At 41.6% G+C, this 24,499-nt stretch overlaps 1 protein-coding gene across 3 annotated transcripts in view; it reads right to left on the bottom strand.

Moving 5' to 3' along the window:
• DOCK8 (dedicator of cytokinesis 8) overlaps positions 1-24,499 on the bottom strand; it is a 94,143-nt gene that overhangs the window by 20,546 nt on the left and 49,098 nt on the right. For all 3 annotated transcript variants that reach the window (XM_062612510.1, XM_062612511.1, XM_062612512.1), the window contains 14 exons: positions 23,844-24,008; positions 21,910-22,085; positions 17,070-17,165; positions 15,650-15,745; positions 14,727-14,876; positions 12,229-12,342; positions 11,043-11,198; positions 8,201-8,337; positions 7,448-7,617; positions 5,669-5,814; positions 4,780-4,962; positions 3,991-4,126; positions 3,318-3,405; positions 255-351 (listed from right to left, as the gene is read on the bottom strand). In XM_062612510.1, coding sequence (XP_062468494.1) covers positions 255-351; positions 3,318-3,405; positions 3,991-4,126; positions 4,780-4,962; positions 5,669-5,814; positions 7,448-7,617; positions 8,201-8,337; positions 11,043-11,198; positions 12,229-12,342; positions 14,727-14,876; positions 15,650-15,745; positions 17,070-17,165; positions 21,910-22,085; positions 23,844-24,008 — 1,910 coding nt within the window. The remainder of the gene's footprint in view (positions 1-254; positions 352-3,317; positions 3,406-3,990; positions 4,127-4,779; positions 4,963-5,668; positions 5,815-7,447; positions 7,618-8,200; positions 8,338-11,042; positions 11,199-12,228; positions 12,343-14,726; positions 14,877-15,649; positions 15,746-17,069; positions 17,166-21,909; positions 22,086-23,843; positions 24,009-24,499) is intronic.

Genomic DNA, 24,499 nt, shown 5'->3' with positions numbered 1-24,499 from the left:
TGGTGGATTTCCCTTTTATTCATAGTAGCACAATGCCCTGCAGTAGAAGGGGCTTGTGGCAACAGTGTAAGGCAGACAGCAATTTTGTCTTTGTATTCATTCAATATTATTTTTCCTCTTCAAGACTATACAAGTTTACAAAAAATCTTTAAAACATTTTGCACTGCATAGAAACAAAAGGAGAAATACATCCTGCTTCCACTGGCTTCGGAGGGAGCAGGTATTAGTTATAAGCCAGCTCTGCTGTTTCCCACCTGGATGATGTTCTCTTGCATATCAAGAATGATCAGGTTAGCTTCAGTTGCCAGGTTTCCACTGATCAGAGCTTCTTGATCTAGCTCGGCTTTTGTCCTGCAAAAAAAGGAGTTCTAATTAAAGCACGCAGAGAGATAGATGGCCTGCTATTTAAAGAAAGCCAAAATACAGACTATACCATTCTGAACAATTGCATAAGAGCAAACAGTGAAAACCATGTCCAGAGGTGTTTCTTAAGAACTACGGAGTCAAAGAGGAGAGCTGATACCATAGAACAGAAGTCCCAAAGGGGACACTTGAAATTTAGGCCTCTGAATAGTTCAAATAGATGCTCTGCTTCCTTAATAGTAATCTGTGTGATGGCTACTCTGCCTTCACTATCACAATAAATTGTTCAATAAGATATGCAGTAATTTCTGAATGCATTGCCCATGTGAGGACACTAAAACCCCAAATGGAGTAGAAAGTAACTGATCTAACAATTCCAGAAAAAAAAGTAAAAATAACAGGCTTGGGAAAAGGGGAAATTTCTTCAACGCCATAGTAGCAGTGTTTCATGTAGGCAATCAAAATGTCAGTTCTTGAAACTGTTGACAACATATGACAAGAAGTCCAACATCTGCAGGGTCAATACAGCAGTGCCCCAGGCTCAGGCTCATTGAAGAGATGACTGATCCACTTATAAAAGACAAAATGTGGTGGTAAAGGCAATGCATAATACCCTCTCAGCATAGACTTAAGGACAAAGACTGGAACACAGCTCCTCTACAAGCTGAATGCTCTAAGAATAGGTACAACTCCTAACAAAAGTGTATTTTCAGAGATCCCTTGTATGGTAGAAACACGAAGAGGAATCTCTGTTCTTTTTCCCAAACTGCTCAGAAAAGGGCTGTGGCATGGTCAGAAGCTGCTCTCTAGAACTTGAGATTAGAGCTGCTCTGATTTGGACCAAAGTTCCTAAGATGCATCTCTGTGCCTGGAGCGACACCCTTACAATCAGTGACTCCAAAATCTGTTGTTCAGATTACCTGATTATGTTCAGTTACCTTTTCTGCCGAGTGGAGTCTTACCCAAAAAGAAATCCAGAAGTAAAAACCATCTTTTGGGAAGAAACACTTCTAAGGAGAGCTAAGAAAGGAAGCTGGGGCAGTCAAATGGTTATTAATTACACTGACTCAAAGTAATGAAGAACAGAAGGGCTTGCCAAAATGCTTTTGCTATAATCAAGCCAGGGATCACTAAACATGAGTAGGAACTGAACAAATTAAGCAAACAGTGCAGCCGCTTGAACCATTTCCAGCAACCGCACATTTAACATGTTGACTGGATCCTCTCTGACACCACATGTAGCTTGTAACTGCAGCTACAATCCCAAAGCATGCCAGACTCAAGGAGAAGCAGGATGAGTGAGACTGAGCAGCAACCTGTGCAAACCTGCTGTGCCATGTACTATGTGCAAACATCTGACTTATGGGACCTACACATTAAAGGCTTCCAAAAAGGAGGGAAGAAAAGAACTTGCATACCACAGTGATGAATGCTGGGTAAAACAGAAAGGCCTGAACAGCATGCAGAGTCATACTTATGTAACCAGAAGTTTTATTTTAAGTGGTTTAACTGACCTACTGTAAAGAGATATTTGAGCTGCTACTTGAAGAGTGTTTTATTCTAATTTTAATGAAACAGGTTGGGTAAAAGCAAGCTGCTTTCAGGGAAAAATAGGAATAAACACACAGAATATGCACCTCTTCCAATATAGTGCAGAAAGTGGAAGGATTCTTTCTTTCCAGTTTGGATAAATTCCAAATTAACAATCTTGTGTTCAAAAATGTATGTAATGATTATGAATGAGTGCTAGTCTACAACAACACAGTTGCTGCACAGCACAAACGAGTGAACTCAGTTCAAATTCACGTATGTTGAATGATAACATGAGCTCACAGCAGCTGGACTGGGGAGAGGCCAGTGTCTCTATATGTGACGCACAGTGGCCTGTTTAGATAGCCAAAATTCAAGCAAGTGTCCATGAATAAATGACACATCTCCTTTAGGGGAAAGCAGCAAGTTCCATGTTTATAGAAACTTAGCACATATCATATGGAAATGCTGTTAGTAACACGAACTATTCGCCAAAATACAGTTTTCCATAAATCTAGTAACTGACCTGTCTACTACAATATAGTGCTGACAAGGTGAAATGTACTTCACAGACACAGAATCACAGAATGGTTAGGGCTGGAAAAGACCTTAAGATCATCTAGTTCCATTCAGTCCTGCCATAGGCAGGGACATCTCGCATTAGACCATGTCACCCAAAACCCCATCCAATCTGGCCTTGAACACTGCCAGGGATGGAGCATTTACAACTTCTTTGGGCAACCTACTCCACTGCCTCACCACCCTCACAGTAAAGAATTTCTTCCTTATATCTAACCTGTACTTTGCCTGTTGAGGTTTAAACCCATTACCCCTCATCCTATCACTACAGTTCCTGATGAAGAGCCCCACTCCGGTATCTTTGTAGGCTCCCTTTTAGATACTGGGAGGCTGCTATGAGGTCTCCATCATAACTTAAAACTTCCTACAAGAAAAAAATTCACTACAGAACCATCTTCCCCTACTCTTCTTAATAACTCTTCTCAACATAGCATGTCAAACCCAGCTCAACTGATTTAACACAGCAAACCCATACCACAGCAGTGTATACAGTGAGGAGCCATAGCAACACCAAAATAAATGTCATAGCAAGCCTCTGTGGAGTATTTGATACAACTTGTATCAATAACTAGTGTTTATGACACTGATAATAAGAAGGAAAAAAATGTGGAGATAACTATTTAAACTTCCCATTCAGGTATTTGTGATCTCTTTGTTGTGTCATAGCAACAGTTGGATACTCTGGCTACTTAAACATTTTATATTTCTTTCTCTTTGGCAGAAGATGGAAAGGACTGAAACTGCTCATTTTGTAATAAAAGGTTCCTAGGAGAAAGAATAAAACATGAAAAAAGCAAACAACTTTGGACCTAATAAAAGCAATATATATTAATTAAATTACTTACTTATCTTGTCTCTCATTTGCCTGCCGCCAGTGAGTCTGCTCCTTTCTCCAGCGCAGGTTTTCACTTAGCCCCACTGATCTGTCATTCCCTAACAGTGCAACATATATCAGTGAGATGAAAGCAAAAGAGGACACCTGAAGTCTGATAGCTCACTGAAAGAAGGAGAAGTATGTCTATAGCAGTCTGTCAGAACTAAACCATTCATCTTTACAGCCTTAGGGCTTTAGTAAAGGACAGGACCCCATCACTTTTTTCATCTAGATTTTTACTATATTAGCTTGTTTAATGTCTTCAAGGACAAGAACACAAATCATTCCATTTATTAAACGAAACAACCTTTTTTTTGACACAAACAATTTGTTCATACTGATAGTTTAGACAACATTTCTTGGCTTTTGATTAGACAGCAACACAGTTTCTCAGAACATCTTAAAACTTAGTTGGCCTCATATTTTTCAATGGAGAAGAGTTCAGTCCTAGCTACACCTTGGATAGTTGAAAGCTGATGATATTTTTCTCTACAGTAAAACCAAGAAAGGTCTGCAAGGGAAAGGTCTGTGGGTGAAAAATGCAAGGACAAAATTGGGGGCTATGCATAAAACCCAACAAACTCATTTATGTCTACAAGCTCTTGAGATTTTAAAAGACAAGTGGGGAGATGGGTGTGAAGTACCAGCTGGTATTCTGCAGCGCTTCATCATTTCTCCTCTGGCTCCTTCACCTCTCAGTAAAGCCTCTTCTAATCGGGCCTTAACATCTTGTGACTTCTGGAGTGCTTGGGTGCTAACTTTATCTGAGCTTTGTTTGCCCTGAAAGTAAAGTCAAAGCAATCAACACCAATGCTTCCATCATTGGGCATGAGTCAAACTTACAACTCCAAAACAAGACACAATAGGAGAGACATGTAGGGGAAGTAGAAATCAGTGAATATGACTGACTAATATATAAAGGCTAAATAAATGTTGCAGATGAGGAAAGAGGCGTGTATGTACTGCTAATAAACACAGATATGTAGCTCAGTGCTACAGAGAGAGAAATTTAAGTTCAGAGGGAAGATCTCTTGATGCATTGCAGACAGACCTTGTCAGAGATGGAAGTCCTGATGTCCAGTCCTAGTTCTTAATTAAGGGGTCATCCTTAGTGTCCTTTCTGGTACTTACAGGAACATTGCCCACCATACATTGCCCACCAAAAATAGCCCTCAAATCCCCAGGGAAAGGAAAATAATAAAGTAATTTAAGCCAACTTCATGGGACTTTCTCTAAGGTTTTGGCTGTATTTTCCTTGAAGGGTAGTGTAGACTATTTTAGCTGAATTAATTTGTCCATTTGTAGCATAGATTAAACAAGAGCTAATTTAACAGTTGTCAGTAATGAATTTCTCCTGGACAGCCAGAAGGTAAGGGAAAAAAAAACACCCCAAAACATACCAGGACAACAAAATCAGGCCATGTTTCACCTACCTTGTACTCAAAGCATGACACACAAATGAAAAGCAAATCTAAAATCCTGTTTAACTGCATGGATGGAAGGTCTGCAATCCATTTCTGTATTAGATTCTGATCAGCATTTTTCATGATCCAGAGGAAACATATCAGAAGATTGCGAGTAGTATCAGGACTTAATGTGGCACTCTGTCTGTAGGGCTAGGGCAGATAAAGTAAATGTCAGTTGAAAGAAGTAAAAGAAAAGGGATGTAATTCAGGTGAAGTAATGTTATTTAAATTTAAGTGAAATAGAATCTCAGAACTGGACTTTGGTAAACAGAACTGCTTTCAGGTTACACTGATTGTATTTTTGAATGCATGTGATTAGTAGCAGGACTAGTTGTGAAATACATAAAGAAGCACAAAAGCATTGTTTGCCTGATGGGTGTACTTTAATTTCCTCTGAATAATGTGGAAAAAGATTCTGTTACTGTTTGGTCCCTTCTTGTAAGGCAGTTGTGTCAGCCAAATTGTATAGGAGATTAAAAAAAAACCCAAACTATGAAGAAAAAGGAGGAAAATCCATGGATCTGAGTCCTAGATCCATGGATTCAGGTGAGACTGGGATTGGAAGGCATTGGGGGAGTCAGAGTGACATTAGCTAATCTGGAAATAAGACTAGATTGTGGAAACGGAAATAGGCATGCGGGAGAAAATGAGGAACAACTTATGGTAAAAGAGTAATTAAATGTCTAGGAGAGAAGAGTGGGATAAGACAGGAGGAATATGAGGCATTCTTTGGGGCTGGAGGAAACAAGAACACAGTTTCTCATGACTGTAGTTATTAGTGGCAAGAACGGATAAAAGGAGAAAACAAAGAGGGTCATAGATACAAGAAAGGAGACTGGCAGAGCACTGACCATACCAGGGATATTAGAGTTATTCCAAAGCTCCTGAGGTTGAGCTGATTCCCTGCAATGGCAAGGGCCACGTTCTGACTGACTGCACCTGCAGACTCTTCTTCTTCTTCTGTGTTTCCTGTGCGCACTTTTCCACTGCGAGGATCTGAAACTAGATTTGAAAAATCCTATTGGAACTTCAGGAAAAATCCAGTTGTTGCTGATCACATATCACAGTCTTCCATTGGGCTGTAACCTAACAAAACAGTTGGAACCTTCATCCCTAAGGCTGTTGGTCTGGCTGATGCACCAAGCAGCAAAAAGAGGTGCAGCATTAGCAATACAATTGCAGGCATCTGCAAAAGCTGCCAAATTGTTCAAATAAACACAGGGAAAGGAGATGTGTCCAATAAGCTCCAGGTGTTCAGAGAAGCCAGATTAAAAGCAAAAGCAGTCACAAACATGAGGTTGTCTCTGAAGTTCAGAGCTAAACCAGCACTTCATAAGACTGGGAACCATTCAGTTCCAGTCTATTTCAGGCAAGGGGATCAGCTCAAAAGCCATACATGGGTTTGGTGATATTCAGCAAAGTATGTTAGTCTGCTAACAGCTGACAGAGATGGTATAGCCTGCTGGTTTAAGAACAAGTTTAATTTTAGGCATTTAACTCCTATTTCCTGCTAGTTCTTGACATCACTTTCAACAAATAAGGATAGTTATACTTAAGTTTTGTAAAAATCTCCACTTATTCTGAGTGTCCATTTTGTGTTTTGCAAGCCTGCTTTCCAGAGAAGTGGAGGGACCAGCCAGACCCAGCGTGTTTGGAATGAGGTCAACAGCCTCTTGTGACAGATATTAAAAAAGAAAGACTTGGAAACCTAGCCATACTGGTCAACTTGGGCTTCCTTATGTCATCTTTGTTTCATCTCTGGTATAAGAATAATACTTAAGATTAGAGGAATGGGGTGAGAGCTGATTAGCCAATGTGTCTTCCTTTTAGACTAAAGTGCTAAATAACACTTTCACAGTATTAAGGGGTTTTTTTTGTCTGGACATCTACATACAAAATATTTTCATAAACAGTGACAAAAGTATGTTCTTCAAAGATTATACCTTTTTGTCTTTAAAACCTTTATTTTATTTGTGCAAGTGAAATGTATTTTTCCAGGTAGCAGATATCTACTGTCTTACAAGAAAACCTGAAATAGCTACTTTCAGCAATATCACATGAATACACATGTAGAAAAATGCAAGGAAACAGCCTAAATAATGTTGGTTTAAATGGTTTGAGAATGCTGATTTAAAAGGTTCATAATGTAGAGCAAAGTTTATAGTTATCACAGATGACAAAAAATATATTTCCCTTGTGACAATTACATTAACCAGAGATAAATTTTGGTATCATGTTAATAGCACTAAAGAGCAATAGAAAAAGACAGAAATATACAATCCAATTTCTTTAATTGTGATGTAAGTCAGTGTCATTCTTGTTTTCTGTTAAACCTATCTATATCTTAATATTTCTAGCAGGCTTTATTTGTAGGATATCATAATATTTACACTAAGAGATACGCTTATACTCCTGTACTTACAGATATATCCCTGGTCTATCATTTGCTCGTGAAGTGAGGACACTAAAGTGTTTCCTGTCTATAAAAATCCAGTTTACTTCAGAGCAAAGAAATAGACAACCTTACTAGACTGCAGGGGATTTCTGCACTTAATATTGTCTCTTTTATATTTGATAGACTATTTAAACAAGTCACTCTAATAAGCTGAAAAATACAAAGGGAAAAATGTCTTACTTGTAAAATCATAGAGTTGTGGCAGAGAATCCAAAATGATACCAACCAAAGGGAGGTAGAGAGCTGCAATTTTAACCTTCACTTCTTTTTTGGAGCAACGTGGGTCTAAGTCATGGGAACTCAGCAGGCTAAGTATAGCATTGACAGCTTTTCTTTGCACCTTGCTAATCCTGTTAACATAAAAACCATCCATGAGCTCCATTAATGAGTCATGCACAAATTATCTATAAATCAAAGATATAAGAAACAGACTGGAGGTGAAACAAATTAATACACCCATATTCATTAGATAATCTCTTCCATTCTGAACAGAGACTCATGTTCCCTGCAAAAGATAGCAGAATTACATCTCCAAGCCACTTCACCACAACCAAAGAGCACCCAAGTCTTTCAAAGTTCCCATAAAAATTCAATATTGTGAAGAGAAGTGCTTTAAGAAAAGCATCAGACTCTGGCCGAAGTTTAGCTAAACTCTTAAGTTCAAAGGCAGAGGTGTTTTAGAGAGAAGAGCAGCTAGAATTTCATGCTGTGCTCTCAATTTGGCTGTTTAGCCAACACTACCACAACAAAGAGTATATATTTATTTACTGGGTCCAACATACCACAGATAAAACAATGAGTGGGTTATTGCTGTGTTACAAAGTGATTGAAAAGAGTGGGGCAGCAGGACTGCCCTGGAATCAAACTATGCCCTTGCCAAGAGTAGTAGTGTAACTCAGTTCCATTCTAAAATCTGCAAATTCGGATACCCACCCCTCACTGTCTGCATCCAGTGCTGCTGCCAATTCAGTGAAAAGTAAGCCAGTTAGAAAGTGCTGCTGACGGTATTCAGCCGAGAGGTCAAACACAGTGATTTTCTGGTCCTGGAAACTAGAGCAGGAGCTAGAGTTCTGCAGAAGTATATTAGAAATGTTAAAGAACAATCACTGAAATCAAAGCTTCTTTATGGGGTTGTACTCACAGTCCATGTAGCTAATGGAAAATCTCTACCAGGGGAAAAACACAGACTTTGAAAGAGGGTTGGACATTCTGGAGGAAAACATCTGAGTGTGAAATATAATGCATATAGTTTCAGATAAGTTGCCTGCTAGGATGCAATCTCATCCTTTCCATTCTGTGCAAGAAACTCCTTTGGCATTTTTCCTACCCTATATTCATTAGTTTGGACAGGACACAGTCCGAATTTCCTCCATGTTTAAAATTCCTTGCAATGTCATTACTGTTGCAGAGTGGCCATTGGACATTGTACAGCAAGAGGCTGCCCCTACATTAAGAGAGACTTTGGTATCAGAAGCTCTGCACTGTGCCGTCTTCAGCATCCATGACATCTACAGAAGTGAGGTCAGGAAAGACATGCAAACAGCGTTTCCTTTCAGCCTGGAAATCCTTAGCTGAGCTTGCTGTCAGCTGCCACAATTTAGAGCAGCCTTCAAATTGCTGTAACTTAATGGCTTTGACTGATATACAGCCAGCCCAGGAATGGAAAGTTGCTGCTATATATGTGTTGTGAACTTCTGAGCTTCTCCAATCATAGGTGTGTGTACCACAGGTCACCTGAAATGTTTCTGTCCCCTGATGGGGTGAACATAAGTCTCAGGATCTACTTCCAAGTGCAGTTACTGGGGTTTATGGGTCCAAACATTGCTTTTAATTTATATTCTTCAATATTCTCTCCTAGTATTTCTGCCAGTCACCTGGAAATCACCCCAGAAAACAATCACAGAAAGTAGCAGTATACCACACTGTAGCAGCTGTTTTCCAGCATATTGGCTCAAATGAAACTCATGTCTCTGAGCATCCCCAATCTTTGGGTCCACCTATGTAAGTCCACTCCAATTTCAACCTCAAGCAGACAGGCACTGGCTGTACTGTTTGTGTGGAATAATGTTAAAGTGTAGAGCACCAAGTTAAGTGAATTTGGCTTCTCTCCAAGAATTCCAAAAGATTTATTCACAAGGCCGTATTTCTTACTGAAAATATAACTCTAGCTGGGCAGCACTCCTGCAGACAGATCAAAATTAGTGCAAGAGTGGTCAGCTAATGTAGTAAATCATCCAAAGAACACAAAAGCCTTATTGATTTGCACAGGTTGCACTTCACAGGTTACGCCTAAAGGAGAATGAGTTGATGATGTTGCTTGAAGGAAAGAATGATTAAACTGGTGTGTGCCTAGCTCTGATTTGCTAGAACTAGTTGCAGGAGCTATGCTCAGTTCTTTTTAACCCATAAGCAACAGAGTCCCATTTCTTGTTCTTTGGCATACAGGATTAGCATTAAGCAAAACTATTGGGAAATCCTGATGCTAAAACCTTATTGCTTTTCTTCTGAGAGGAAGAAAAAAAAAATCAAGAAAGTATTATTTACTTTTATTGAGCTGTCAGAACCCTTAAGGTATCATCTTAGCATCCAACTAATTCTTTGGCAATGACACTTGAAAAAGAAATCATGAATTTGAACTCTGCCATTACTAAGAGTGTTTTTGAACCTCCCTCCCTTCTTAGCTTCAGTTCCATCTCCCTGCTTTCAAAGGATGCGCATTTATGGGGCTTTGCACTGAAATGCTTCATCCCAGTCCTGACCTCTGCAAGACCACTGAGGTGGAAACCAGGCAGGCTAGCACCCTTTGTTAGGGGGTCTGCCCCATGGTAAAAGCAAGATACCATCTAAGTAGAATGTAGAAGAAAAGGGCACAAGACTGGCGAAATTGTGTGTGGTATGTCAGACAACAATTTCTTCATTCAGTGTTTGTGAACTCCATGCCCAGGATGATGGATGGAAGGTCCTAACATCCAGAGCTGTGTCAGTATCAGGTCAAGTCTGGAAAAATGTGCATGTACTGGAAATGACATCCTGGAAGAAATGAGAAGTGATAAGGAGAGGCGTTTACAAAAATGGTGTGAGAGGTCTACTCAGGATACGTAAGTGTTTCCACACAAGAAAATCATAAAGCTCAAATAAAAGTGAAAGCACAGAAAAATCATTGGCAAAGTCATGGCAACCATTGTAGCATGGGGGTGGGAGAATCCCAGAACAAAGTACATGGCTATTTGAAAAGGAAAGAATGGTAATCCTGCTCTGAAAAACATTAATGATCAACAGAAATCCATGATTACAGGATACTGAAAACTGTAGTGATTTAGCTGCTATTTTGCATAGTGGTAGCATCTACATCCACTTGGGGAACAAAAAGTTCAGCCAGAAGGCAAATGCACAGAAAGTTTGCTAGCTGTAATTCTCTAAAACAGATATTGAAATACGTATCTGTGGTTGTGTACGAATGGGATATAGGTGCACCTGTAAATCAGCATTCAGAGCCATGTTCCTTTTATACCCTGTATGTCTACCTTAACAGTAATTTTCTCTTTAAATGTTTCTAGAGGGGCACACATCTGTGTCATGTTAAGCTTTAATTTCTGTAGATGCAGTCTTGCAGTACTGCTCTCTTAGTCTTTGCTCTTCTGCCCCTCTTCTTTCAAGAGGGAAGTTGTTCTCCCTGATATAACAGAGGTTAATTTTAACCCAAGTATCTGAATACAAATATCTGTACATGTGTGCTTATGTGACATTGATGCAATATCATCTAATGGAAGCCTACCTGGGAAGATAAGGAGGGAGAGGGGGATACTGGAGCATATGCAGAGGTCATGAAGAAGAGGTTCAGATTGAGGTAATGCTCATGGCTGCAGAGAATTCTCAAGAACTCCAGTCTCATGGAAATAAGGGTGGAGAGTGAGTTCAGCTTGTTTGAGAGCTAGAAAAGCAAAACAAAAAGTGTCATGTAATGGGCATGCACTATTTAAATTACCATGCAGTGAAATACTCTGCTTCCCAAAGCAGAAATAGACAAATAGCCCAGCATGCCCTAAAATGCTCACTGGTTCCCTTTACCTAATGAATTTCCATCTATTAGCTCCTCTTCTTTTGGGAGTGGCGGTGTCCCTCTCTCCCTGCCCCTTCTGACTTACCATCTTCCTAAGAGACAATGAATTGGGGGGGGGTATTTTATCCCAAAAGAAAAAAAATACAGTAATTTTTCCCTTTTGCATAATACATAGATTAAAACCAAACAAAAATTTGTTGAGTCTGTGCAAACTCATAAAGAGTCCTGCTGAGCAACAGAGGGAGAGTGGTCTTGTCATTTTTCATCATAGGAACAATGACATCAGTGGAGTATTGCACATACATTAGGAAGCAGGGCTGGTAGCCAACTTGCATTCTCCCACCTACCATCAGCTGTCAGAGGTTCTTCCTTTGGCAAAAAAGTTACAGCAGGTATATCAAATCACAAAACAGAAGGAAAACTTCCACCTTCAAACACAACAAATCATTTCATAGCAACATCCTGCATAAGTTTGGTGGTTTTCTGGGGGGAGGGGTGTACAGTGGGAAGTCAGAAATGGATCATTTTGATTGAATCTCCCAAATCTAAATAATATCCTTACAGCACTGGAGGAGTCAGAGATCAAAAGCTGCTCTGTATGGTCTGCAGACCATATGGTCTGCTAATGGATGTAAAAGAGTAAGGGAAGAAAAGTGGCTCCATGGATGCTCTGCAGTAGTGCAAGTTACAACATTTCTAAAAGGATCTCAACCTCCAGTCAATTTTTTTCTGTAGACCACAAATCAAAAAAGTGTTAAAAGTCTCTGCATATGCAATAAGAAATAGGAAATTTACCTAGTTTTTTAACACAACTCAAAGGATCTTGATAGATAAATGAATCAGAACAGAACACCAGACTGGCCGTAAGCCAGACGCAATCCCAATCATGCATGGTGCCTACCTGGTTACAGTAATGTTTGATGAGATTAAACACAAATCCTCGGTCCATTAAAGAAAGAAGATCATACAAGAAAAATGCCAGGCTGATATTAATTTTTTCCGCTTGCTCACTTTCCTTTAAAAAAAGGGGGGAAAATGTAGTTATGTTGTATAAAACATATACAAAGGCAGAAGAATTTTTAGAATCATTAAAAAGCAGTATAGGAGACAGCTCCCAGAGCCATCGCATGGAACATACTGGTGAAGATTGTTTCAGTTCTCCAGTTTACATAATCTTGTTAAAATCATACTGAATCATTCCTGTAAATTATTTCAACTGCTGTGACTTTCACAGGGACTATCAAAGGATGAATGAACAAGTTTATCAACACAAACTTTTGGATTGACTGTCGTGGTTTAGAATGGGATTTGAGACCTGTTCTGAATTACCTATGGGCTGGAATTCTGCACATGCTTCTATTTTATTTTATGTTTTAATTGAATCTTTAACATTAGAGAATGCTGGTTTACACACTTAAAACATAAAATGCTGTTTTAAATTATTAATAAAAATCTGTCTTTGCTGATGGAATGCCAAACATTTTGTTTAGAAATTTTAAGTATAAAGCTAATGCTTAAAAAAATACTAAGTAAAAAAGTCCTAGTAAGTTAGATCTGTGGGTTTTACCATTCAGCATCTAAGCTCTTGCATTGGCCTGATTACCAGAGATATGCAGACCCAAGCAAAAATCACAGAACTTCATGTGCCCCCTAAAATAAGGCTGCAGTTACTCCAAACATACCAGTTTAAATAACAAAGTCTCAGTAGCATGTGTAGCTCACCAAGGAGAATTTGTGGAGGTGCCTGAGTGATCTGCACAGATTTAACATTCAGAGCCCTCAGGTGGGTTCAGTCAAGACTGACAGCAATGACTGAGAAAAAACATTGCCCCTACCGGTGTCTCTGACTAGTGAGGACAGGTGTGCAGCACCTCAGGGTGGTTACACTTCAACCTTTTTGTGGCTGCTCACATATAACATACATCCATCTCCCGTGATCCCTAATTTATGCAGCAAGGCATTTTTCTGCTGTGAAGTCAAAATTAGGTTTCCACTGTCTTGCCTGGTAGCTTAAAATACACCAGACATATCACTGCAGAATCCCAGGGCAATCGGACATGCTCAACCATGTATTGAAACATATATTGTTACTGCTTGGGTTTGTAATGAGACGCATACTGCCTACTGCTGCTCTGTACAGCTAACCATCAGCCTTCATTCTGCAAAGGCTTCAGTGGGATTTTCAAACATAATCTGGTTCTATATCCTCACTCTACCAAAACTGATTGAATAAACAGCCCATAAAATTTCTTGGCAAAACTTTTACTTCTATTCAAAAATCTTTCATGTAACAGATTTTTATTACACAACATGCCTAAAAGAAAAATGTCACTGACACCTTAAGGAGAGATTTCTGTGAAAACAATTTCTCGACATGTGGCTACCACGAAAGTACACCAAAGGATCGAGCAAAGGGTAAAGCTTCGGGAACAACTCTTTGGTGGACAGTGGCAATAACTTCCACCATTCTCTGCCCTCAGTTGCCTGGCCTTGGCCCTTTCCCACTTTCTGCTCCTCAACAGCACAGTGGTATGCACACATGAAGTGGATAAGGAAGCTGACCTGGCAGGCCAGCTCTCCAGTCTGGTCCTGCCCTGTGGCAGAGCTCAGTGCTGGGCTGCCATAGTGCATTTGGCAGCTCTGAGGTATGAAAAAAGTCAGTTGCAACAAATGAGCAACAACAGTCACCCAGTGCCTACCTGTGGCCTTAACTTCCGTCTATTGGCTAATGTGGAGTGACATCAGTGATATAAACTGACAGTATTAATATTAAAATACAAATTACATTTTGTGATTGTTTCAACTTTATAATCCATTGTATCAGTGCAGCTTGTTAAGACGTATCAGGAAAATAAATTTTATGGGATTTAGGGCTTATTTTTTGTCTTTGATTTTCATGTGGCCAGTGCCTCTTTAAAGAGACTTGGGGTTAGATCACTCATGTTTGGATTCTGCAGCCCTCAGGAGGAATACAGCCTTCATATTGTTTATCCCACTGCCATCAGAGAAGTCAAATGCAAAATAACCACTATACCTTAGAAATGAGGGTAGCAGGAATAAACCCTGCTTGGGCTGCAGTTTGATGCCCTGGCTGACATGGCATAAAGCATCACTACCACTAAAAATAGGTGCACAACCTTTCCTGTTGATGGGAAAGGGAATTCCTTCCCTGCTTCCCAAAGTCATATCGAGAAGCAGGCTGGAGAGCTGAGCTGAATGAAAACAAACTACCAGGAGAGCACAAGGCTGCCTCTTGTGCAGCCACAACTCAGTTAAGGTTTATGTGAGAATACTGCCTCAGTTTTAGTGTAAGTCTAGTAACACTGATGAAGGTGAAATGGGATTAAATATAGCTCTGTGCAACACCAGCTGAGTAGCAAGGATCCACAATGCATTTACCTTCTGTGGTTTGACTAAAAGTGCAGCAATCTCTGAAGTAACCACACTAACTATAGTAGTAATATCATCTTTGAAACGATCAGAGAACCGGCTTCTTCGCGGGTTATCCTGTTTGTCTATGCTGTGAACATACTGAGCCATACTCTTTATCTGCAAAACAGAAAAAAAAAATTACAAAAATGCCCAAACTGGAGGTAAAACTACTGCTTTCACTTTGTGCCTGGGAGTAAGATTCCCTACTTGTTTTTTCCTGAATGTAATCACTCCCATCTTCTCAGAGCTGCTGTGATAGATGTACTCACAATGCCAGCAGAGAGCCTAAGACTCACACAGACAGACACTGACTTCTGTTCAGGTTCATGCAGTTGGCTACTCTCAGCACCCAAAATCAGAATGACCCTCCATAGACCCTTGCATCTGCAGCTCTGAAATGCTGTTTGCAATGTTTGCCCTTCATGATGACAGACAGGGAGTGATACTTCTGGAATTAATTCTTATTTCTTCACCTGATGTTGGGTTGTTTATATGCTGCCACTGAAAATCAGTGTGGTTTTTCCACTGACATCTATTGCTTTGGGGCTCCGTGATTCTGTGAGTTTGGGGAGCCTTGTCACTGCTCTCAGGCTGTTAGCAAAGCAGAAAAGACAGGAACAAGTATTTACAAAGGAAGGGCTTGGTTTGATGTCTGTCTGCCAGCCTTCTGCAACCTGTGTACCACTGTGTGTGTAGTTTGCACAGGACTTTGCCATCACAGGCTGTCAGTGGGGAATCAAGTGAATATGGAGGATTCTTTAGTTGTACTTTCTACTTTCCACACTGGGGCTGAATAACTGAAGAGATTACCACCCAACTAAATCTGTGTCTGGATTACCCATTACATTTTCTCCATTTACCTACTGTAAAATACCACTGTCAAAGCTTACCAGGAGCTCAAAGAAGAACCAGGCATACTTGAAGACAGATTCTCTCACCATACCCGTGCTGACCACCATCTGCAGTGCCAGCTCCTCATGGAAATGCTAGATAATAAACACAGAGTGTTGGGAAATGTTTTTTCAATCAACTCTTCTTTCAGTTTCAACATTGCCCCTCTTCCCCGTGGGAAACACCCCCAGACTGGAAAGTCAGCAGCTGGATAGGGATGTGCTGACATCCCTGCAGAATCAGAAGGCAGATTTGACCAAAATGACAGACAACTAACGCTGGTGGCAAACAGACTTCTGGGGACCCATTTCCTGTGGATACAGAGTTCTGGATAACTAAACTGGAAAATGCCTTCGGTCTATCCTCAGGCCACTGGCTATATGCATGACAGTGAGCAGTCACATTCCCTACTCTCTGCTAAGCACTTTCACATTCATGCTTTTTGAGAGAAGGTGTAAGTAAGGTTGTCTCTGTGGTGGGAGAGAAGCACACAGTGATAACCACAACAGAGCTTGCACAGAGATTTGTAACTGGAGACAATACTCTTTGCAGTGAGATGTGACCGTATCACGCAACCCCAATGACCTAAAATTTCAGGAAATGCAAATCTGGACTAAAATTTTATTACAATAACTGTTATCTATTCTGACTTAGACAATAAATTTAATGGGATTCTCAAGCATATCTAAATTGAATAGGACATATTAATCCATCCAAAATCAGACTGGGTATAAACCTCTATGCCTTTTAGCAGAAATCAAACCAATAAAAAGGAGTAAGGAAGGAGAGTTTCTGAACTGTAATTCAGATTCTGAACTGCTCATTTCAGGGTTTTTCCCCTCCTTCTTCATCCAAAGCCACTGTTGCTGATCAATGCCAAACACAAGGCACAGCTCTGGAAAAAATATCAATGTGACATGGTATCTTCTTTGTTAAAAAGCTATTTGGGAATGAATAGTCAAGATAGGAAGGAATTTATTGGTTATAAAAGCTACAAAAAGGGGAAAAGAAAACTTTCTTTACAGAAGATAGAGATGGCAAACATTTCTGAATGGGGTTTACTGTAACATGTAAAGGCAGGTATACAAGGGTAAACAGCAGTGGAGAAAGACAGAGGCCCTAACATCTTGAGAAAGAGAGCACAGGGAGGATCCAGGCAGGCTGCTACTTGTCTAAATCAGTCCTGGCAAATAAAGAAAAGAAGAAAAAAGTCTAAAGACTCAGGAGCAGAAGAAGAAAAGTTTGGGTAATATTTACCCACTTATTCAATATTCCATCACAAACTCTTTATTCAATAAAACTGGTTGTTATTTTGTTCTCTCTTTCCCCTTTCCTCATTTTGAACCACTAATTATCAGCACAGCCGCAGAAGGCTCCAGACTCTGTTACTGTGCTCCCTCATGCTTAGCGGTAGGCTACCTTTTTATTGGGCGGTCTTGAGCTTCCACAGACGGTTAGCATGTCATTTGTTCCTTCAACACAGACAGACATCCGGCTGGAGCTGTGATCGATAGGCTGGAGAGCATAGCCAGAAGAAATACATAATAGGAAATTAATATATGATTAAGAGAGACGAAATCAACAGCAGTTTTGGTTTGGTTTCTGTTTTGTTATTGTTGTTGGGGTTTTTTGTCTGTTTGGGTTTTGGTTGGTTTTGGGGATTTTTTTTGAAGGTATGCTCAGACGTTCACCTAAACAGCTCGTCTCTCCTCCGCATCCCACTCCCCACTAGAGCCCGAGGAACACACGAACGCCGCAGCCGCAGGAGAGTGCAAATGCCAACACTGCCATCGCGTGTCCAACTGCAGCATTTTGGAGGCGCTACAACTCACCTTTTCAAAGGGTAAATTTCAAAGGGTCCTTTAAGTTTATCCGGTGGCTCTACATCCCAAATTAAATAGCATCTGGAGTCTTTCCTTCATTAAAAGTAATACCAAGTTTAAATGAAATGAAATGGCAATAGCCAATTGTGAATTGCTACATTTATCAAAGAGATGAAACTGTAATATCAAACATTTTACTTCTGTATTAATATGTAAAAAAATTGCCTGCCTTGAGCTCTCTTTTTTAGCACACTGTACATTACAGAAAATTCATAAAGCTATCCCAGCCGCTCTGACCAATGAGCCGGCTTCATTTGGAGCTCGGCTCAGATGCCTCTATACAAATGCCTGTAGCATGGGGAACAAACAAGAGGAATTAGAGATGTGTGCATGTCTACAGGGGTATGATATAATAGGCATCACAGAAACATGGTGGGATGGCTCCTATGACTGGAGTGTTGGAATGGAAGGTTACAGGCTCTTTAGGAAGGACAGGCCTGGCAGGCGGGGAGGGGGAGCTGCCCTTTATGTTAGGAGTAGGCTGGAGAGTATGGAACTCTGTCTGGGGACAGGTGAGCAGTCCACAGAGAGTTTGTGGGTCAGGGTTAAAGGGAGAACAGCGATGGGAGACATTACTGTGGGGATCTGTTACAGACTGCCTGATCAAGGAGAGCCTGCGGATGAAGCACTCCATAGACAGATAGGAAAAGCCTCACGGTCACAGGCCCTTGTTCTCATGGGTGACTTCAACCACCCTCATGACAGTTGGAAGGACGGTACGGCCCGGCACAAGCAATCCAGGAGGTTCCTTGATTGTGCGGAAGACAACTTCCTTCTGCAAGTAATAGAGGAGCCGACAAGGAGAGGTGCCATGCTTGACCTCGTGCTCACCAACAGGGAAGGGCTCATTGGAAATGTGATGCTCCAGGGCAGCCTTGGATGCAGCGATCGTGAGATGGTCGAATTTGAGATCCTCAGGACAGTGAGAAGAGCGTGCAGCAAGCTCACTGCCCTGGACTTCAAGAGAGCAGACTTTGGCCTCTTCAGGAACCTGCTTAGGAAGGTTCCATGGGATACAGCCCTAGAGGGCAGGGGGGCCCAAGACTCTTGGTTGATATTCAAGGATCACCTGCTACAAGCTCAGGAGTGTTGCCTCCCAACCAGAAGGAAGTGCAGCAGGAGGGCCAGGAGACCTCCTTGGATGGATAAGTAGCTCCTGAGGAAAATTCAAATGAAAAAAGAGGCTTCTAGAAGCAAGGACAGGTGGCATGGGAAGAGTACAGGGATGTTGTCCGGGAAGCTAGGGACCAGGTTAGGAAAGCTAAGGCCCAGTCAGAATTAAACTTAGGTAGAGGTATTAAAGATAACAGGAAGGAATTCTACAGGTACAGAGCAAATAAAAAACAGACTAGGGAGAATGTAGGCCCCCTCAGGAAGCTCTCAGGAGAACTGGCTACACAGGATTTGGAGAAGGCTGAGGTTCTGAATGACTTCTTTGCCTCGGTCTTCACTGCCAAAGGCTCTGACCACACCACCCAAGTCTTGGAAGGCAGAAGCAGGGACTGGGAGAATGAAGACCTTGCACCCACTGTAGGAGAGGAACTGGTTCGAGACCATCTTAAAAATCTGAACATACACAAGTCCATGGGTCCTGATGAAATCCATCCGTGGGTCCTGAAGGAGCTGGCGAATGAAGTTGCGAAGCCGCTGGCTGTCATTTGAGAAATCACAGCAGTCAAGTGAAGTTCCCAATGACTGGAAAAAGGGAAACATAACCCCCATGTTCAAGAAGGGGAAAATGGATGACCCGGGGAACTACAGACCAGTCAGTCTCACCTCTGTGCCTGGCAAAATCTTGGAGCAGATTCTCCTGGAAGGCATGCTAAGGCACATGAAAAACAACAAGGTGCTTGGTGACAGCCAGCATGGCTTCACTAAGGGGAAATCCTGCCTGATCAATTTGGTGGCCTTCTATGATGGGGCTACAGAACTGATGGACAGGGGTAGAGCAGTTGATGTCATCTACCTGGACTTGTGCAAAGTGTTTGACACTGTCCCACACGACATCCTTCTCTCTAAATTGGAGAGATATCAATTTGATGGATGGACCACCCGGTGGATAAAGAACTGGCTGGATGGCCGCACGCAAATAGTTGTGGTCAATGGCTCAATGTCTGGTTGGAGACCAGTAATGAGTGGTGTCCCTCAGGGATCGGTGTTGGGACCGGTCTTGTTCAACATCTTTGTCGCTGACATGGACAGTGGGATTGAGTGCACCCTCAGCAAGTTTGCCGATGACACCAAGCTGTGTGGTTCAGTTGATACGCTGGAGGGAAGGAATGCCATCCAGAGGGACCTTGACACACTTGTGAGGTGGGCTGATGCCAACCTTATGAAGTTTAACTATGCCAAGTGCAAGGTCCTACACCTGGGTCGGAGCAATTCCAGGCACAGCTACAGGTTGGGCAGAGAAGAGATTCAGAGCAGCCCTGAGGAGAAGGACTTGGGGGTGTTGGTCGATGAGAAAATGATCATGAGCTGGCTGCAGTGTGCACTTGCAGCCCAGAAAGCCAACCATATCCTGGGCTGCATAAAAAGGAGCGTGACCAGCAGGTCGAAGGAGGTGATCCTGACCCTCTACTCTGCTCTTGTGGGACCTCACTTGAAGTATTGTGTGCAGTTCTGGTGTCCTCAACATAAAAAGGTCATGGAACTGTTGGAACAAGTCCAGAGAAAGGCCACGAGGATGATCAGGGGACTGGAGCACCTCCCGTATGAAGACAGGCTGAGAAAGTTGGGGCTGTTCAGCCTGGAGAAGAGAAGGCTGTGTGGAGACCTCATAGGAGCCTTCCAGTATCTGAAGGGGGCCTATGAGGATGCTGGAGAGGGACTCTTCATTAGGGACTGTAGTGATAGGACAAGGGGTAATGGTTAAAACTTAAACAGGGGAAGTTTAGATTGGATGTAAGGAGGAAATTCTTTCCTGTTAGGGTGGTGAGGCACTGCAATGGGTTGCCCAGGGAGGCTGTGAATGCTCCATCCGTGGTGGTGTTCAAGGCTGGGTTGGGCAGAGCCTTGGGTGACACGGTCTAGTGTGAGACACCCCTGCCCACGGCAGGGAGGTTGGAACTAGATGATCTTAAGGTCCTTTCCAACCCTAACTATTCTATGATTCTATGATTCTAAGTTCAAATCTACATTATTAAAAATTGCTATGGATGAATATGTATGTCCGTATAAACAAATCAAATAGATTGGCATCTTACTAGCTGTGGTTTAATTTGCTGAAGATAAGCACTCATTCACTTTAACTGGAGAGGCATGTGATCATTCAGTGGAGAAAAGACTTCAAAATGTTTCTGGAAATAACTTGCTTGGGAAGCAGTATTTTACATAGGTAACACTCAAAGAGAAGCGAGGGGGGATATAGTTCAGAGCTCAGCAGACATACTGCTGTGGAGTTTTGCCAGGGCTGCAGATAGGAGGAGGCTCCTTACACAGGCAAAAAATCCTGCTTTTCTCAGAGGCACAGCTTCCCAGCTCCTGCTGAATGAGGCGCTCTAGATTTTGGTTTGCCCAGACAGCTAAGCACAGCCACCCTCACCAAGCCCTGAGATGAGGCTGGGATGCTGTAGACTGGCAAGCACCAGGTGCCAATCAGGGAAGCAAAACTCAAGTTGTTGGAAATCATCATCCTTTCTATCCTGCAAGCTGTTGGTGGCACATGTAGCTGTGGATAAGAAAGACAGAGGAAGTTGTGTTTCACTCTGTGGTTGAATTAAGTACTTGGAAAGACCCAGTTACAAAATCTGCAAAATATCATCTGTACTATAGGTGATACAAAATCATGGGGCTGCTATCATACACATTTCTCTGTTATTTGAAAAATAAAAAACAAAACAAAAAAAAAGGCCAAAACAAACAAAAAAACCCCAAACCAACCAACCAACCAACCAACCAAAAGACTTAAAAGGAGCTAGAATAAATTATGAGTGCATTTTAGGGAAACTATTTCTCTTCTGAGGAGTCTTTCTCTCCTTTTAGAAAGTGAGTTTGTTCCCAGTGTAAGTGGTAGTAGTCCTTTCTCACACTGACTCTGTGCACCTGGACCAGGCCATGTCACCAAATGCGAACAGAACATAAATGTCAGGAAGAATAGGAGATTGAGGCACATTAAAAAAGAAAACACCTCTGTGGAGTGTCTGTGTCTCAAATAAAAGACAGAGTTCTTACCTGTTGCTCTTGTCACTGACAAGAGAATCAGAATTTAGCAATAGGATTTACCATTTACCTATGCCAAATCAGCTAAACCACAAGTGCTTCTGGTGATATATACAGTGCATTTATAAGAAGCAAACCCCACCATCACAGAACAAATCTAGATGATTAGGTCTGGGTCCACACAATTCCCTGGATATTTTACCTTGTTCTCTTACCTTGGATGACATGATGTTTTTGACTTCCTCATCAGTAGCACTTTGTGTAACAGCAATGTCAGGATTGCTGCAGCTGATCACTCGGCTCTGAAGGAGTTTACTCCCAACAGACATTGCGGAAGTGCGTCCAAATGTGTAATAACGAGACTCTGTTGAAATGCCACTGCTGCCTGCACCTGCCCATAGGAAGATGTTTGAACTGAGACTAAAAGACATATATATGAGACAAAAACTAGATTCAAGCCATCTTTGCTCACTGCTGATACAGCATCAACACTTCAAATAGCATTAAGCTTCTGAAAGTCTTGCTACAAACTGCATCATTAACAATTACATAGGCATAGAAGGACAAAGTGCATGGGTGATTGTAACAAAAGCAGTAACAAAATCTTAACTGGGCTACCTGAGCAGCAGCTCTACTACATTAGCTCTCATTTTCTCCCATCAACTCTTCTTAATTTCCTGTACCTTAAGACAGGCCTAAACACAAAACGTCACCTTCAACACATAAGATTTAACATGTCCAAAGTATCCAAGAAAGCAGAGATCACTGCCAGCAGGAATTTCACTAAATGATTACCTAGTTTTCAGCCTCCCCATGGACTTTATTTTTCAGAATAAATAATTTCTAAGTGTAGGTAAGATCAGAGATTTTAATTCATCCTAACATCAGTCTAAATGTCCCTCAAGAGGGATTTAAATGAACATTTAAAAAAGAAAAGGGCCCACATTTCTTTAGCTCCCACAGCTACTTGGTGGTAAGTCAGCTGATATATAGTAATCACTCAGATAAATTCTTTAGGATTTTAGGCTTTAGGACAGTGGACTGCAGCAGAATAACATAATAGTTGACGTTCAAAGGGACCTCTGGAGGTCATCCGATCCAACTTCATGCTCAAGCAGAGTCACGTAGAGCCAGTTGCCCAGGATCATGTCCAGATGCCTTTCTAATAACTCCAAGGTGAAAAAATTCACCACCTCTCTGGGCATCCTGCGCCAGTGCCAGTCACCCTCACAAGAATAAAGTGTTTCCAGACAGAAGGTACCTCCCATGTTTCAGTCTCTGCTCATTGCCTCTGGTCCTGTCACTGGGCACCAAGGGAAACAGCCTGGTTCTGTCGTCTTTGCACTCTCCCTTCAGGTCTTTGCATACATTGAAGATCCTCCCTGAGCCTTCTCTTCTCCAGGCTGAAGAGTCTCAGATCTCTCAGCTTTTACTTATTGGAGGGATGCTCCAGTCCCCTCATCACCTTTGTCACTCTCGGCTGCTCTCTCTTCAGCATGTTCATACCTCTTTTGTACTGAGAAGCCCAGAACTGGACACAGTACTGGAGGTGTGGCCTCCCCAATGATGAGTAGAGGAGAAAGATCACCTCCCTCAATCTGCTGGCCAACATACAGGGTTTTATCCCCTGATGACACCTCTAATGAAATGGACAAATTGGCAGAGCTTGACCCTACATCACTTGACAGTAAGTAAGTTTGCATGGAAAGCAGCTTACTGATGTACAGGCCAGTAAGAAATCAGCATCTTAACACCACTTTAGTTTTTGGAGAAAATTCCTCTAGAGAAAGACTCAATTTAGGAGATGCCTCTCACTTCATGAAAAGTGACTTCATGAGATGTCTCTCACTTCCTACCTTCATGAAAACACAGCATTGCATATAGCTGTGGGGTCCTTTCACCTCAACCTTGCACCTTAAATGAATGATTGAGAGATAGAGATTATGGAGGGCAAGTTTGTAGTAGTGCTGAGATCCCTTCCTCTGAGAAAAATTACATATCTGAACAGAGATGTGCTTAAACAGTAGGCACTGAGAAGTTGTGCTTGCTATTTTATAAGCCAAATCCCTAACTCCTCATCAAAAGCACCATTCTGAATAGCATGTATCAAGAAAAAAGAATATTTTTGCAACCCTTGCACCAACATTACCTGGCTTGATTACTTCTCTTTGAGGGTCTGGCAGACGAAATACATAGTAGATATAAGATGCCAAGAGGCAGTTCCTCCCATGCTGGTCTTTGCTCAGGTCTTTGCTGTTGTGGAGACTGGTCACTATTGCAACCACAGATTCAAAGGCAAACTGTGAGAAGTTGGCTGTGAAACAAAGGCAAGAATTAGTCTCAGCACTATATTATACAATATAATTAGGTGAGGGCATTCTTTGTAGCAACAACAACTAATCATACTTCATCAAACCCATTAACAACTAACCGTAATGCTTTACTTCAATCCTTAACAAATTCAGATCTCTAGACAGCAACCTGACCAGATCCAAGGTCTACACAGGCAAATAACCACTCTTCAGTAGACAAGCTGACTTTCAACTCAATCATTGCTACTCCATCACTTTGTGCTACATAAAAGTAGAGTGTAACTGTTAATTACCATTTCTAGCAGTCTTCACACATTTCGCATAAAATACAAAGAACACCAAGACTCACTAGTCTCCTGCTGACAGATAAACACGAGCTAGCAGGCTTTTTCACAAATTACAGAGTCACAGAATGGTTTAGGTCAGAAAGAACCTTAAAGAACATCTAGTTCCACACCCCCTGCCCAGGGGCAGATGGCAGGGACATCTTCCA

This window comes from Pezoporus occidentalis, unplaced genomic scaffold (genome assembly GCF_034315485.1).
Source record: "Pezoporus occidentalis ecotype Australia unplaced genomic scaffold, CSIRO_AGI_Poc_V1 ctg16, whole genome shotgun sequence".
NCBI classification, from domain to species: Eukaryota; Metazoa; Chordata; class Aves; order Psittaciformes; family Psittacidae; genus Pezoporus; species Pezoporus occidentalis.
Note: the sequence above shows the minus strand (reverse complement) of the source record. Positions and strands in the feature narration are given on the sequence as shown.